The sequence below is a fragment of the Cyanistes caeruleus genome, chromosome 6 (assembly GCF_971803275.1).
Source record: "Cyanistes caeruleus chromosome 6, bCyaCae1.hap1.1, whole genome shotgun sequence".
In the NCBI taxonomy this organism is placed as follows: Eukaryota; Metazoa; Chordata; class Aves; order Passeriformes; family Paridae; genus Cyanistes; species Cyanistes caeruleus.
In genome coordinates this window covers 56,689,434-56,703,754 of record NC_141706.1, presented here as the reverse complement: position 1 = coordinate 56,703,754, position 14,321 = coordinate 56,689,434, and the positions used below count along the sequence as shown (strand labels likewise).

The following is a 14,321-nucleotide window of genomic DNA, read 5'->3' as shown; positions in this document are numbered from 1 at the left end:
TTGGGAGGCAGTGAGGATAAGGCAGTTGTGGCAGTGGGTGCACTGAAGGGACGTAACTTTGTGCCCAGAAGGTCCAAGCATATGAATTTCTTAAAATACTGTCAACATCTCCCTCTCCTCCACAACCATGCCAAGAAGTCTTCTCTAGCAGTAAATCCAGCACTTTTGCCATGCTGGGTTGGCCAGCTAGGCAGGCTGAGGCTCTGAAGGCCCTGAAGCACAAGCCCTTGCCTGGAGCTCTCCCACAGAGCCAGGAGCTGAATTCCAAGCAGAGAAGCCTGACAGCTGCTCCCTTCAGCTATCACCCACCCTTGATACACCCAGACCTGTTTGATGTAATCATACATTTTCCCATTAGCCAAGAACTATAGCTCAGGGAATATCCACCATCCTGGACTAAGTACTTACTGTAGAGGAGGCAGAGGAGCTCACAGTTCCCTCTCATAAAATTCTCTTCTGTGAATTTTCCCATATCCACATTGCTGGTGGTGACACGTTGGTACACTGGGACAACGGAACCAAGGGGAAAGGTTGCTCCAAGTACTACAGTTAGCAGGAATGGTCCACTCTGAAGTCCTACCAATCCATCACAAGGGGCAGTTCTGGATACTGGAGTTACTCTTCACTGATTCTTCAAACTGGAGCCCAAACCCAGTAGGACCAAAGTGCTCTGTCTTGTAGCCACAAAGTGCAGTGCTTGGTACACCAATATATAGGTGCCCTTACAGAAATCAGTGTTAATCCAGATGTGTGATTTGGGCCTCCAGCTGACTGTGACAGATTCCTCTTTTCTTTCTCCAAACTGATTTGAAATTTCATCTGAATGTTGTTTAGAGCATCAAAGTTTGCAGAATATGCCATGTCAAAATAGAGGTTTGACACTTGTTGGTGCTTGAACCCTACCTGATGCACCAGGAGTTGATTTTTCATTACTGGGCTCTGTCTCCCCCACTTTGCTTTTCAATCTGTCATGAAGTCACTGGCCATGTAAACGTCTGTGCAAACATACTGAACATGAGTAATACAGCATCTGTTGCTATTTATTAAACTGTGGTTTATATCTCTGGAGTTCATGGTATTATCCTTCATGGATGTGGCTTTATCTCTGTTATTACAGTACGGAATTAATTAAGAATATTAAAGTTTGTGTCTAGAAAAAATTATATTCCTAACTTTTATCTACAGAGGCTACATTTTCATATCCATTTTCTCCTAGAGGCAGCATCCTTTGGGAAGATGTGATAGACACATTTAGGTAAATATTATTCCTCCAGCACACATGGTTTCCATTGTAATTGATCCCCTGCTGTTTCTTTCCAAGCACTTTCCTCTGCTACATATTCCACAATGGTGGCTGAAATACTGATCAGCAATAGCAGAGACAAATTGAATCCAGCAACCAGGAGTTTTAAGGGCAGTAAATGTTTATACCTGAGTTTTTATGTGTTGTAGTTACTGAAATACAGTTTTTAGGCATGCACTGAAATTTTCAGTGGCATTGATAGTCTAAAGCTGCTTAAGCCAGTTATAATATAAAGTAAAAGGATAGAATGAATAAAGGCTGAGTGAGATGGGGCATAAAGATAGTACACTACAGAACAGCCACATGGGCCCAAAAGCTGTATAGAAGATGCTTCCTCCTGTAGCCACCCCTCAGGACTTGGAACAGCTTGGGTGCTTCCCACAGACCTGGCACAGAAGCTGCACCTGATCCACATCTGAGCTGCCTGAAACTTGGGGGTCACAAGCTGCAGTCTAGCAGAGAAATAACCCCATGTGCTTTTAAACTGGCACATTTTAGCCCTAGGTAAAAGTTTCTCAGCAGACAATAACAGCAAGAAGCTGGGAAAAAGCAGGGTGGGAATTGCTTTTCCCTGTGACTGTGTTTCCTCAAACGCATGTCAAACTACAGCTCTAGATATGGCAGGGTGTGAAAACATTTTTCATCACCCAGGATTCACTGGGCACCACTGGGCTGCAGTGGATGTCACCCCAAATCAGACTGAAGCTGGCATGCTCATGAGTGACATGAGGAGCTGCACAGAAGTAGGAGGAGAAGCAGTGCATGCACCAGCGTATTTGTGGCAACTTCTGAGTCTCTAGCACATGAAGAACATTGGCTATAAAGGTACACTTGTGCCCTGGCTACTTCTGTGCCAGCCAGATCAACGTGCTCATGAGGTACTAAAAATGTGCTTACTCCTTTGCACAGGGTAGTGTAAAGGTCCTACAAAAGCCATCTGATGTGGCAACAGCAGATCAGTATTGTAATTCTTTAAAGCCTAGCTTCCCTTATTATTATTATTATTATTATTATTATTATTATTATTATTACTTGTTAATCACAGTGTGCTCAGAACTTTCAAGACATGATCAGGGGTCTCTGCTCCCAGGGCCTAACTACAGGTCTGATGCTGGAAGCTGGATTTTTACAGTGACACTGGCATTCCCTGCACCTTCACCATTTACCGAGGGGATGCATGTGATGGGCAGCAACCCTACAATGACAGAAAAACCTGTCACATGAATGAAGCATCACACAACTAAAATACACAGTCTTCTTTCCACCAGGGGAAATTTTTAAGATGGAAAGTTTAAGATGTTTTTTCTAACACAAACTGAACCACTTCAAGTTTTGAATTCTATTTCCTTCGTCTCAAAAATGACCCCAGGTTGGCCCTTGCAAGGCCTTGCTTTGGGGGAAGTACTTCTGTTGTGTGTCTCAGGAGGCAGAGAGATAGGGAATGAACTCCCATTACCTCTTGCTGATGTAGAGCAGAGCAGATGTCTGAAGCCCTGCTCAGTGGGGTCGATGTAAAACAATAGCAGACCCCTGGCAGGACCTTCCCTTCAACTTCCACAGGACCTGCTGGAGAGATGGATCTGTCCCTGACCATTTAAAAAGCCTTGCTGTCACAAAGTCTGCAGCAATGTGGTTGTCACAAGAGCCTTCTTGTTGTGCTAACTAGGAATTCTCACTAATTGATATCGCTATTGTAGTGTCCAGCCCCAGAGTAAGCAGCAGGGGTTACAGTGCCTGAGAAAGACACCATGCAGAGGCATTGCTGCAGGTTAATTGAGCACAAAAGAGCTGAAAGGTGTGCTCCTGTGCCAGGAAACACGGGGAGAGACCAGCAAAAACACAGCACGACTCCAGGCAAGAGCTCCAGCGTCTTCAGTCCAGGGGTGCCCCAGCTGCCCCACACCAAAATGGCTACACCCTTGCTGCCCTGGTCCCAAAATTGTAATTTCCGATGTGGGGTAAGCAGAAAACAACATGGCATCACACAGAGGCTGTAGTGAGGCTTTCCTGCACAAAGCCAGGGACCTTCCCTAGGAGGCATGAGGTCAGTGGTGATTTAGGCTTTCCCGACAGTGCTGCAGAACAGGTACCGGATGGTCGCTGCTCCCAGGGACTCCCAGCAGTGGCACATTACACTGTCATCTCTTAGTCTGACATTATACTAACCCTAGCTATTTTTCAGAGGCCACATCTACCATTTTAGCAAAGGGCAGTTGCAGGAGGCTCTTGGGACCACGCTGTCTCCTCCACGCTCAGGAACCTGCAAGTACAGCCACAGTGTCCTTCAAGACCCAAGTGTCCGAGGGGGCTCAGGAACATTCACATGCTGCTTGGAGCACTCACAGGTTGGCCTCAGGAGTGGGTAACGATGCTAGGTGAGATGAAGGTAGGAAACACTGCCATTTCTTCATTTGGTTACAGTAAAAACTTAGGCAATTTAAGAAATAAAACCACTTTTCACAGCATGCTTATTATAAACAGTCATTCTTTATCATACAAAGTAACACCTTACATATAAATTATTTGAATGTCTTGCTCTTTCATGGAAAGTAACAGAGAAAAACCTTCAAGGTTGATACATGGGAGCTGGTATTAGAAATCACATAGGATCAACCCCATATCCTGTATCCAAACACAGATATTTGGATCCAGTGTTGACCTATCCACCACTTCCCTCCCTTGCACTGGAAGGAGCTGAATCAGGACCCTCCTTGGAGAACCACCCCCATCATCAACCTCTGGTAATGGATCCTAACCCTGCAACCTTGGCCTCATCGCTGAAATCCAGTCCTTTACATTTGCAGTAGTAAGAAAACCCAGTTAGTAGCTGCAGAAAGAGCTATTGCCTTCTCCAAAGTGCATTATCTGTGGGTTTTTGGAGGTGATTGGAATAACTAAGCCTACCCAAGCTGGATCCCTTGCAGCTATTTCTATTTCTTGGCTGAAAAGCTGGCCAAAGCAGCAAAGCTAAGTATTGCACAGTCTAGCAACATTTGACTAAAACTGAGACCATTTATGCGGAACAGCAGTGTGGGAACGGAAAAGAAGCTAGCGGAGCAGCAATTAAAAATCTGAGCTTTGATCAAGGAGACAGCAGCATTTGACTCTATCTGAGCTGGCAGGGAGATCCCATTCCAAAGCAAAATAAAATATGTCATTCTTTCCAGCAGATGAAATTCTCCCCAGCGGTTTGTTCCTCCCAGGACCATTTCATGTGATCTCATTGTCTTTAAAGTCTTTCCCCTGAGGAAGCCGAACGTTTAATATAGACTACAGAGTTTGTATCCGGTATTAAATCAGTCCAGCTACTCTGAAATGAGGCGAGTGGGCGTCCTGGGAAGGAAATAAAAACACAAGTTTAATAGAGGAGAGAGGTTCACCTTGACCCATGCTATTTATTGCAAAAGGCACAGGAACACCCTGCTTGCTCAACAGAGGGTCACTCTGCCCTGCCATAGATGTCTTTTACACTCCCAGCAAACTCCAGATGCTCAGAGTGCGCACAAGGAATGCATCACCCAACCCCAGAGGCTTTTACATCTTGCTTTGCTTTACCAAGAAGCCCTAGGAGAGACCAGCTCCTTCCCACAGCTCTCATTAACCCAGCTGGCAAACTTAGGCACTCGGCATCTCAGCCACACACTTCTGGCATCTTTGGCTGCAAAGATGAGCCATGAAACTGCAAGGAAGGAAAATGCCAGGAAGGGAAACACCAAAGACCTCAGGCATGGTGCAGGATATCAGGGATCAGCACCCTAGCAAGGCACTGCAGAAAGGGTGCCACGTGCTTCTCCTGCCTCCTGGCTGTGGTTTCAAGCAGGATTCCTTCTGGGCAGGCACTACACACAGCACTAACAGCTGCCCTGTGAGGAAGCCAGATGTGCTGTGTTAGGCACTACTCACACAGTCCATTGCTGGTGTGAAACTTGGTGGCTCAAAGAGATTTATGCTGCATCCATGTAAGCACTCTTATGTAACTAGTTCGCCACATGCCAATTGCACACAAACCCACAGAAAAGCTGCATTTTTGGTAGTCTGGGGGTTTTTTAAATGTCATGTGAGCTGACAAAACATGATTCTTCAGCACCATCGTGGGTGAAAACACTCATTTACCTCATTTAGTGTTTTACTTCAAGAAACAATTTAGCCCATGCTTGAAGTGTCAGCTAAATAAGATAATTAAAAATAATTCTGAAAACATGCTAACTGTAAGAGGCTATAATCAGAGCTAATTACAGGGACATTTTGGAAATCCCTTGGCTTGGGGCTTTAGTTTTGATAAAGGGGATAACAACTTGTAAGCTATGATTCTTTTAATTATAACAATAGTAACCACCTTCTTTTACACAGCTTCTTTCATCTCTAAAAACTCCACAGCTTTGGAAACCGTACATACCACAGGGGTTGTTTAGCCTAACACCAAAGCAGAGCCATCTCTGCAAGAAATGAGTAAGTGTTTAACAATACTTGGCAAAATTTGTAGAGGAGAAAAGGTGCAGAGGGAGAACATAATTGCTCCTGTGTCTCTTTACAAACACTCGGGATTTATGGATGCCCACGGTGGCAGCCATCTGAGCCTGAGAATAAGGAAGGCAGCTTTTATATGTGCCTGTAGACTCAAGGCACGATGGAAGAAGGCAGCAGCAGCCCGTGGCAGCACCCTGCCACACTGCCTAAGCTCACCTGTCCACGTCCTGTGCTGGGTGATGATAAAGCTTTGACACTGCAGCTGGGAGTTACAAATGGCAGCGGCTTCCTCGGCGCTGTGAATGGACAGCAGGCAGCCCAGGTGGCTGTAGGAGGGCCAGCACTTGTAGCCTTCTCCTTCCACCGTGCGGAAACCCTTTAGGGAGATGTAGTCTGGGGACAGAAAGAGGGTGTCTAGGGAAACACTCCAGGGGCACTTTCAGAGAGTACTTAGGCTACACACCTGATCAGTGAGAATCTTAAAAGAATTGCAACAGTGACAGACTGAGCTGACCTACCAAGGTGGAGAGGAGAGGAGCTGCAATGTTGAAAGAAACCCAAATCTTGCCCTTTGGTTCTGCAGTGGAGCAGTGCACAGCAATCCCCCCCCAGATGCAGGAGAGGGGTCAGAGGTCTCAAGGGTGAAGGGAGGGGGTGCCACTGCAGGGGTGGGTAAGAGGAGGAGGCTGCTGTGCAAAGCCACAGGCCCTCCATGTTTCCCCTGGAGAAGCCAACCTCAAAATAGCCTCTCCTACACCCCAGCCTCAACAGAAGCAGCTCATCACAGATCCAGCTCCAAGCTACACGGGGCACAAACTGACCCACCCATCATGATGCCACTCAGAGAAACAGGAGCTTGAGGAACCCCAGTGGGGCAAAGGGAGGCCAGATGCTGCTCCTGACAAGGAGACCTGACAAAAGACCTGACAAGCCTGAGCAGGTGCTGTTCAGGCTATTGTTCACTGACTGCTAAGAGTCTCTCCTCACCTTCCCACACCTCTAGGATGGTGATCATGTTGGCACAGCACGAAGCCAACAGATGGGTGTTGTTGGAAAATACCAGTAATTCCTGCTAAAGCTGCTGGACCTTCCATGCAAATGATCAGATATCTTTGTTCATAACAGTGCAAATTATAGTTCTTTCATATGTAAATAGATTTCCTTCTGCAAGCCACCATCACCCACCACCTCATGAGAATACTTAGGAAAATGCAAGCCACAGTAACCGCTGGATTTTTGAAACTTCCTTTTGATCAGCCTCATCCCTACCACTGAATGGGTCCTTTTCAGAGGAATGCACCCCATAAAGCACATTTATCCATCCACAGGTCCAGTAGAATGATCTTCAGAGAATAAGAACTTGGAGGGCACCAAGGCCCTAAGTACCCTGCCACACTCATCTCGGTGCTGTCGCCTCCCCACTCTATGTTTCCATAATAACCTGCCAGCAGACAGAAGCCACACAGGGAAATGGGAAGTTTGAATATCAGCCCAGAAGAATGACCTGTTGGTCCAAAGGATAAGGATATCCCAAGACAAAAGCCACTCAGTTTGCTGAGTACTTGGCCAAGTACATTCCCTTGAAATACTGATGTTCATTATGAGAAGAGTATGTAGAAACAGTGCAAACACAAGTCCATGCCGACTGTCTGCACTGCTTTCACTTTACAAAGCAATACAATCATGCATAGCTCCCATGGAAAAAAAAAACCAAGAAAAGCCTGCTCAAAAAAAAAGACACTTTTGGTGCTTTTTCTAGTGACTATAAACTGCCTAAATGTATGGGAGATCAGAATTTGACCAGTTACCAAGGGCCTCACACCCTCAGTAGTTACTTTACTTATAGCATTCAAAATCAACTACCTTTTAAAAGAAGAGGTCTTTTCTGCAGATAGAGCCCAGATTTGTACAGATGTAAAACCTTTTCAAAAGCTCTCAGTGTTTCATTTATTCCGTATCGTAAATCACCTATATTTAAGGAAAAAGATGACAAAGATAAGCAATTCCACAAAATACCATTTAGAGATGTCTTATAAAGAAGTTTATGAATATCAGCTGATACCTGTTGCATTCAGAATATCACTCAAAAGGGGCCGCAAAGTTGGTGGTGCAGAGTGTGGCAAAAGATAGGTGAAAAAATACCTGCAAAAGAATCCCACAGGCTGATTATAATACAGTGCCTTCATTTCCCTGGTGATTAAGTTGTCTCCATGTTCCCGTGACTTGATTATCCATATGCAACTAGTAAGTCTGCTTTGGTTATAAAGTTATGTTTGAGCACATCTTGCTGCCCCAGATGGTTCCTGTGAGTTGGGCTGAAAGCCTGGTCCTTGCTGCATTATATCTACCTTGCAAAGCTTCATGCAATAAAGCTTCCCCTCATTCCCCTGGGCCATTTTTGTATACTAAGCAATGTATTTCCCACCAAAAAAAAAAAAAAACAAAACAAAAAAAAACTGTATAAAAGAAAACTCATACAAGATCTTTCTCTTGCTCTGAAAAGGTTTGACCTTCTTATTGCCTCCAAAAAAAGTCAGCATGATTCATCTCCTGACCCTTCCACAAAATTCCTGTTCTAGGGAACAAGTGCACAAGAAACAAGTACAACTGCAAGGCTGCAATAATCTATGCAGGGATTTGCCCTTTAGCACTGAATCCTGGAAATCCAGGCTCTCTTACTAAGTCCTTCTGGGTAAATATCCAGCTGCCAAGGCTTCCTGCCAAGCATCAAAGGTGACCTGCCAAGCATCAGTGGTGATCAAAAGTCCCTGCATTTTCAGCTGATGGCCTACACAAAGTGCTGCAGCAGCCTCAGCCCCTTGCCTGTAACCTGCTCCATTGCTCTTCCACAGGAGCCCATAGGGAGATTTGGAGATGAAGGGAAGGGCTGGCCAGCCTGTTCCCAACAACAGGGACTCCAAGCTGGTGGGGTTTTGCAGGTAGCCTGCACTGCCACTGCTTTCAGCAAGCACAGCCCATGCATGTCAAACACCAGGGCTTGTTTGGCAAACAGCAAATTTACAGGTACAAGCTCTGGGGCAAGTTCTTAGAGGGCGCTGGGGAAAGGGAGCAGCAGAAGAAAGATGCCTTCATTCTCACCAGACAAAAAGTACACTATTTTCCTGCCTTATAAGGAAAATTACTTGCTTCAAAGTGGTCCTTAACTACCCTTTGACAGAGGTGAGGGGAATCACCTCATGGAAGAAGAACAAGGTGCTAGAGGCTACATGGCAGGGCATCAGCTCAACCACCCCAGATCTTCCCCCATGCAGCAGGACATACCGATACGCATTGAACAGATTCTTCTTTTCGTTCATTCCTTCGCATTTCCCAACCACGGAGCATTTGAGAGGGAAAGTTTTGGTAGGGAAGTCCAGTGTGCAGTCATTATCTTCCTTGCAAGACAGCTCCTCGGTGCTGGCATCATCCATGTCTGTCACTTTTAGGTTTCCATCCACCATAACAAACTGCCTTGGCTGGAAATCCAAGAGGACTATTGAACCCAGGGGGGAATGTGCCAAGTAAAACAGCAGTTTCACAAGACTCAGGCAAATCTGAGGAAGAGAAGATGAATATGCATGGAAAAAAGACCAGATGAAAAACAGCTATTAAATTGGAAGTAGAACAAAGGGGAGGGCATTCAATTAAATTAAAAGGGAAAAAAAGCATATAGAATTTAAAAGGTAATTATATGTATGCTACAAAATTTATTATCAACATTGCCACAGGATTTGACTGGTAAGTAGTTTAGCAACATTTTTTAAAAATGTGTGTACACAAAAAGAGACATTTGCAGTTATAAGAACTAGAAGAGAAAGCTGTGAGGAAAACAATAGCAGCCTTCATGTTTCAGGAGTTATATTGATTTGCCAGCTGAAATCAGAAGGGTTTTTCCCAGTCTGGCATAAAATTAATAGATTCCCCTCCCTTCCCCCATGCTGCTCAATACAGACTGAGGCTCCATGGTCATTAATACCACATTCATGCCTTGCTGCATCACTCAGCAGTATGAATTTGGGCACACAGTCGTGCTTCTGAAGAATTAGTGAAGGCTTGCAATGTATTTATGGCCAGCTTTTTTGTTTTTATGACAACCTTCTGGCAGCAGGGAAAGGCCGGACAATACCTGACCCAGCAGAAAGCTTGGTAAATTATTTTTAAACAAACTACAGCTAGAGGAGTGCATTTATACTGCATCAGCACTTTGCTCAAGTAGCCTTTTTCAGCAGTTTTCATTCAGTATCAGGAGCCCTGGCATCAGACAAAGTGTATCCTCAGCTAGGTGTGCCAGGCAGCCCCACGTCACCCCTCGACACTGCCGATAGCGATCTGTGCAGGCACGAGGGTTTTTTCCCTTGGAACAGCTCACACAATCCCTGGTATCTGATGTGGCTCATCACAGGGGAATCCCATATGTTTAGACACCCTAATTAGGAAACAGGACTAGACAGTGCCAGTGTAAATTCTGAATTAGTGTCTTCTGCAGTCAAGAGATTATTAAAATCTCTAACGCCACCATACCAAACTTTACCACCAGCTAATCCAGCATCGTGGGTTTCTTACTTTGGCACATTTTAGAAGATGAGGTGCTAGGAAAGCTACATAGAAGCCAGTACAGAGCTGAAGAAAGTAAAACTCCCCAGGCCATGAGAATTGCACTGGGGAAGCTCTGATGCTATTTTAACTTGCTTAGTGAAGCAATCATAAGAATCCCAGCTTCGTGTCCCACAGCTGAGCGAGAGGTTAACACACTCCCCCTCTGGCTCAGATGGCAAGGCTTCCCTTCAACGTTAAGGACCACATCCAGACAGATATTTTATTTTAGGACTTCTGCTGTGCTTTTATTTGCCCAAAGCATTTCTTGCTGACACTAAGATACCCTTGCTTTTTTTACATGTTGCTTTTTTCCTCTTGGCACCCAAACAAGTAGTATTGAACCCCCAACTGAGCCCTTGAGGCAAACTGTAAAACAAACTATAACCAAAGTAAATGCCATGCCACAAGTCATTTATATTCCTGGAGAGCATATGGGTCCCGATGCAGGATGCCTAGGAGATGAGACAAATCTCACTAGAAGGGCTGCAGACCTAGCACCTACAGCAGGAGGAAAGCAGTTTAGTAGTGATTTTACTACAGCAATTCCTAAAGAGGCCAGTATCAGACACACCACACAAACACATGGTGAGGGTCAGCTTGCTCAGCTTGTTGCCTAGAACAGGTAACACACAGCAAACTACAGGCTCGGAGCATGCTGAGGTGGTTTTCCTAAGTCAGGTTAGGGTTGCTGAGAGGCATCTTGACCAAAGCCCTTCTGCATGCATATATATATATATATATATATATCCGTGAGACACCAAGCTAGGGCTGTGTTAATGTGATTTTAAAGGCATGCGAAAGAAACGATTTACAGACAATTTGCGGGAATCAAAGAGAGTGTCGGCAGGAGAATCCCGTTTGCCCCAGCGGTCATCACCGGCTCTCCGCCGATTTTCCCAGTTTGTGGTCTAAAAGCGACTGATAAAACTCCTTCGCTTTGTTTTCTTACTTTAAATCTTTCCTCCCAGGGGGTCTGCAGGAGCTGAATCATCTCCAGCGGGGATCCCAGCTCCAGCATGGCTGTGACCCGTAGCTCAGCATCTCCGCTGTTGTCATAGCACTGGCCGTGCAGCTGCGGGAGAGCAGAAGCCACGGTCGGGGCGATGTCGCCGCCAGTGCCGGCAGATCCCGGCCGCCGGGGGACAGCGTGGGCAGCGCGGGCGGAGCGGCTCAGCCCCGGCAACAATTCCCCCTCCCCGCTGTGCCGTGCCGAGGCAGCGCCTCCCGCAGCCCCCGCCAAGGCGCGCCCGCCCTACCTTGACGATGCCGGGGTGCTGCAGGCGCCGCAGCAGCGTCACCTCCTTGAGCAGCTTGTAGGCGGCCAGGCGGCGGCAGCCGGCCGGGGCCCCGTACCGCTGCACGCACCGCCGCACCTCCCGGCCCGCCCCGTGCACCGACTTGAGGGCCACGCTGCCTCCGCCCGCCAGCGCCGCCCGCGCCACCACCTTGGTGAAGCCCCAGCCCAGCACGCTGACCGCCGCCGCCCGGTGCAGGTCGCCGCAGCCCAGCCCTCCCGTGGCCGCCGCCTCCCCGCCGCCCGCCGCCGCCTCCAGCCGCCGCAGATCGCGCCGCCTCTGCCGCAGCTCCTCCCGCAAGCCCGGCGGCAGCAGGAGCGGCGGCGAGGAGCCCGGCTGCTCCTCGCCACTGCCGTCGCCACCGCCACCGCCGCGGCCGGGCGGCAGCGCCAGCAGCGCCAGCAGCGCCAGCAGTGCCAGCGCCGGCAGCGCCAGCAGCGCGGCCGCGCTCAGCCGAGCTCCGCGCCTTGCCCGCCCCGCCACCGCCATGGAGAGCGGGGCTCCGCCGCCGCTCCGCCGCCGCTCCGCCGCCGCTCCGCCGCCGCTCCGCCGCCGCTCTGCCGCCGCTCTGCCGCCGCTCTGCCGCCGCTCCGCCGCCGAGGGGGCGGGCCGGGCTCCCGGAGCCCCCACCCCGCCGGCCCGGCCCGGCCCCGCACGGGGCAGCGGCGGCACGGACCGCCCAGGGAGGGGAGGCGGCGGCGCAGCCCCGCTGCTTCTGGAGGAGGTGGCCCGGGGTGGGAAGCGGAGCTGCCGGGTGCGAACGGCGCATCCCCGCAGACACCGGCCCACCCTCCAGAGCTGCTGTTTATAGCAGAACACGCGGATTTCACGGGCGTGAATTTCTCCAGCCCTGTTAGAGGGTAGCGCAGATTACGGCCGAGGGATGTACGGCGTGTTAGAATCGGTGATAAATGGGATATCACGTTTCCCTGTCGCTTAAAACTCTCAGGTTAGGTTTCTAGAAAGAGCAAACACTCGCCGTTTCTCTTATTAAAAGGATAAACCCTGTTAGGCTGAATCAGCAATACACTCCCTAAGCGTGGAGTTGGAATTTTTTTCAGGGGGGAAAAAAAAAAATCGAACCAAACACGTCCTCCAGCAAAACCAGCCAATCAGCCAAGGCAGGCAGAAAACACACATTTATCGTCTGTCTGTGAGGAGATCAGATGGATCGGCGTGGTGACACAGCCCAGGGCTGCCTTCTGTGACACTCGTACCTGCACGGACGGGTGCCTGCCGCTGCTCTGTCACTGCTTTTAGACACGTGTCTGCACCGGGCTCTGCTCTGCAGAAAGTCAGGTTAGATTAGGGCAAAGGCAGGTGCACTTCGTCTGCTTCTAATTTAGGCAATATGCAGTTAGCTCTCCTCACTGAGCGGCCTGAAACACCAGCCAAATGGGTGGATTCGCTTCTTTATTTATGTTTATGCTAGGAGGTTAGAATAGTGGTCTGCCTCTCCACATGGTTTGCTTCGTTTTCTGCGCTGATGTTTTCAGTGGCATAACTAGCCACTGGACCCCCCAGAAAGGGAGCAGGTGATGCATGGCACAGTTGGGGTTGGAGGATGTCACTGACCTGTTCCTAGAGCCTGCAGGTCATCCAATGGCACACAGTGGGTGAGACTGCACAGGGTGTGCTCTGGCTGTGATCAAGCAGTGGGACCTCTCAGTCCTGCAGTGCTGTGCTGCCCCGGGACACACGTGCTCCACATCTTCCCCTCTCCAAGCACAGCAGTGCCAATTCCTCTCTCCTGACTCACTCACAGCACACCCTGTGCGCACTGCTCGGGTCACGGCCACAAGTCACCCCTGCAAAGGAACCTTTGTGAAACACCCCTGAGAAATTCAGCTTTAATGACATGGCCAGTGGGATGGAGATTTTCAGAGATTACAGCAAGTCAGCTATCATTACTGGTGATCCCCAGGGCTATTTTAATAAAAAGAATGTATATAAATGATGGCTTTTAAATAGCTTCCTTCCCAAAGGCCTGCAGAAAGTTTCCCTTTCACTTCCTCTTGGTTCAATACCACTGGAGCAGGCAATGAGACAGAATAAAGTGCCTCAGCAGAGCACAATTGTTCTATGTGAAAATAAGGTAAGAGTGTGAGAAAAATGAACTCTGAACTCAGGTCATTTCCAGATGGCAGAGTTTGGGGAGGGAAAGCAAAACAAACGGTCTGCCTACATGTAAAATAATCAAGTGGAAAATCTCAGGCCTCCTGTGCTTACCCATGCACAGACAGGTTAGAAGCTAATCCCTGAATGGTTCTTTCAGTAGCTGAATTTCCTTTGTTGCTTTTTAACCTTAACAGCTCTTTAATTACTGTTCTTATTTTCAAATCAAGTATACATCTGTGTCATATTAATGAATATTCATTGTCACTGGAGAGGTATTAAATGCATTTTTACCTGAGTTTCCAAGGGAATAGATGCCAGCTGTGTGTGCTATTATCTAATTTCAGCCTGTCCTCTGTGCTGTAATAGTATCAAGACCTATTAGAGTAGACTCACAGATACATAAAAAAACAATGAATGTTTATTTACTTGCTTTACAGTGGCACTTAAGGATTCCTGCCAAGATCATGGCTCTGCTGCAAGGCTTTTTGCAGACTGTGGCACAAGAGGTGGCCTTACTTGACACAGCTGTCACCTGAAATGGA

The 14,321-nt window shown here is 48.0% G+C and overlaps 1 protein-coding gene across 2 annotated transcripts; it reads right to left on the bottom strand.

Annotated features, from left to right (window-relative positions):
- Positions 1–3,771: 3,771 nt before the first annotated feature.
- Positions 3,772–12,180, bottom strand: LOC111929542 (extracellular tyrosine-protein kinase PKDCC-like). 2 transcript variants are annotated; one of them, XM_023927157.2, is made up of 7 exons: positions 11,623–12,180; positions 11,316–11,438; positions 9,053–9,324; positions 7,833–7,912; positions 7,634–7,738; positions 5,987–6,163; positions 3,772–4,636 (listed from the first exon to the last, which is right to left on the bottom strand). In XM_023927157.2, the coding sequence occupies exons 1-7, from the start codon at positions 12,148–12,150 to the stop codon at positions 4,533–4,535; spliced, it is 1,389 nt and encodes a 462-aa protein (XP_023782925.2). In that variant the 5' UTR covers positions 12,151–12,180; the 3' UTR covers positions 3,772–4,532. The 2 variants fall into 2 exon arrangements, with proteins under 2 accessions (XP_023782925.2, XP_086748400.1); XM_086892274.1 differs by lacking the exon at positions 5,987–6,163.
- Between the last annotated feature and the right edge of the window lie 2,141 nt (positions 12,181–14,321).

Coding starts and splice junctions, on each gene's coding strand:
- LOC111929542 (XM_023927157.2), bottom strand. CDS start 12,150: ATGGCGGTGGCGGGGCGGGCAAGGCGCGGAGCTCGGCTGAGCGCGGCC. Junction 7,739..7,832: donor TGATATTCTGAATGCAACAG/GTATCAGCTGAT, acceptor CCTTAAATATAG/GTGATTTACGATACGGAATA. Junction 4,637..5,986: donor CCAGCACAGGACGTGGACAG/GTGAGCTTAGGC, acceptor TTTCCTTCCCAG/GACGCCCACTCGCCTCATTT.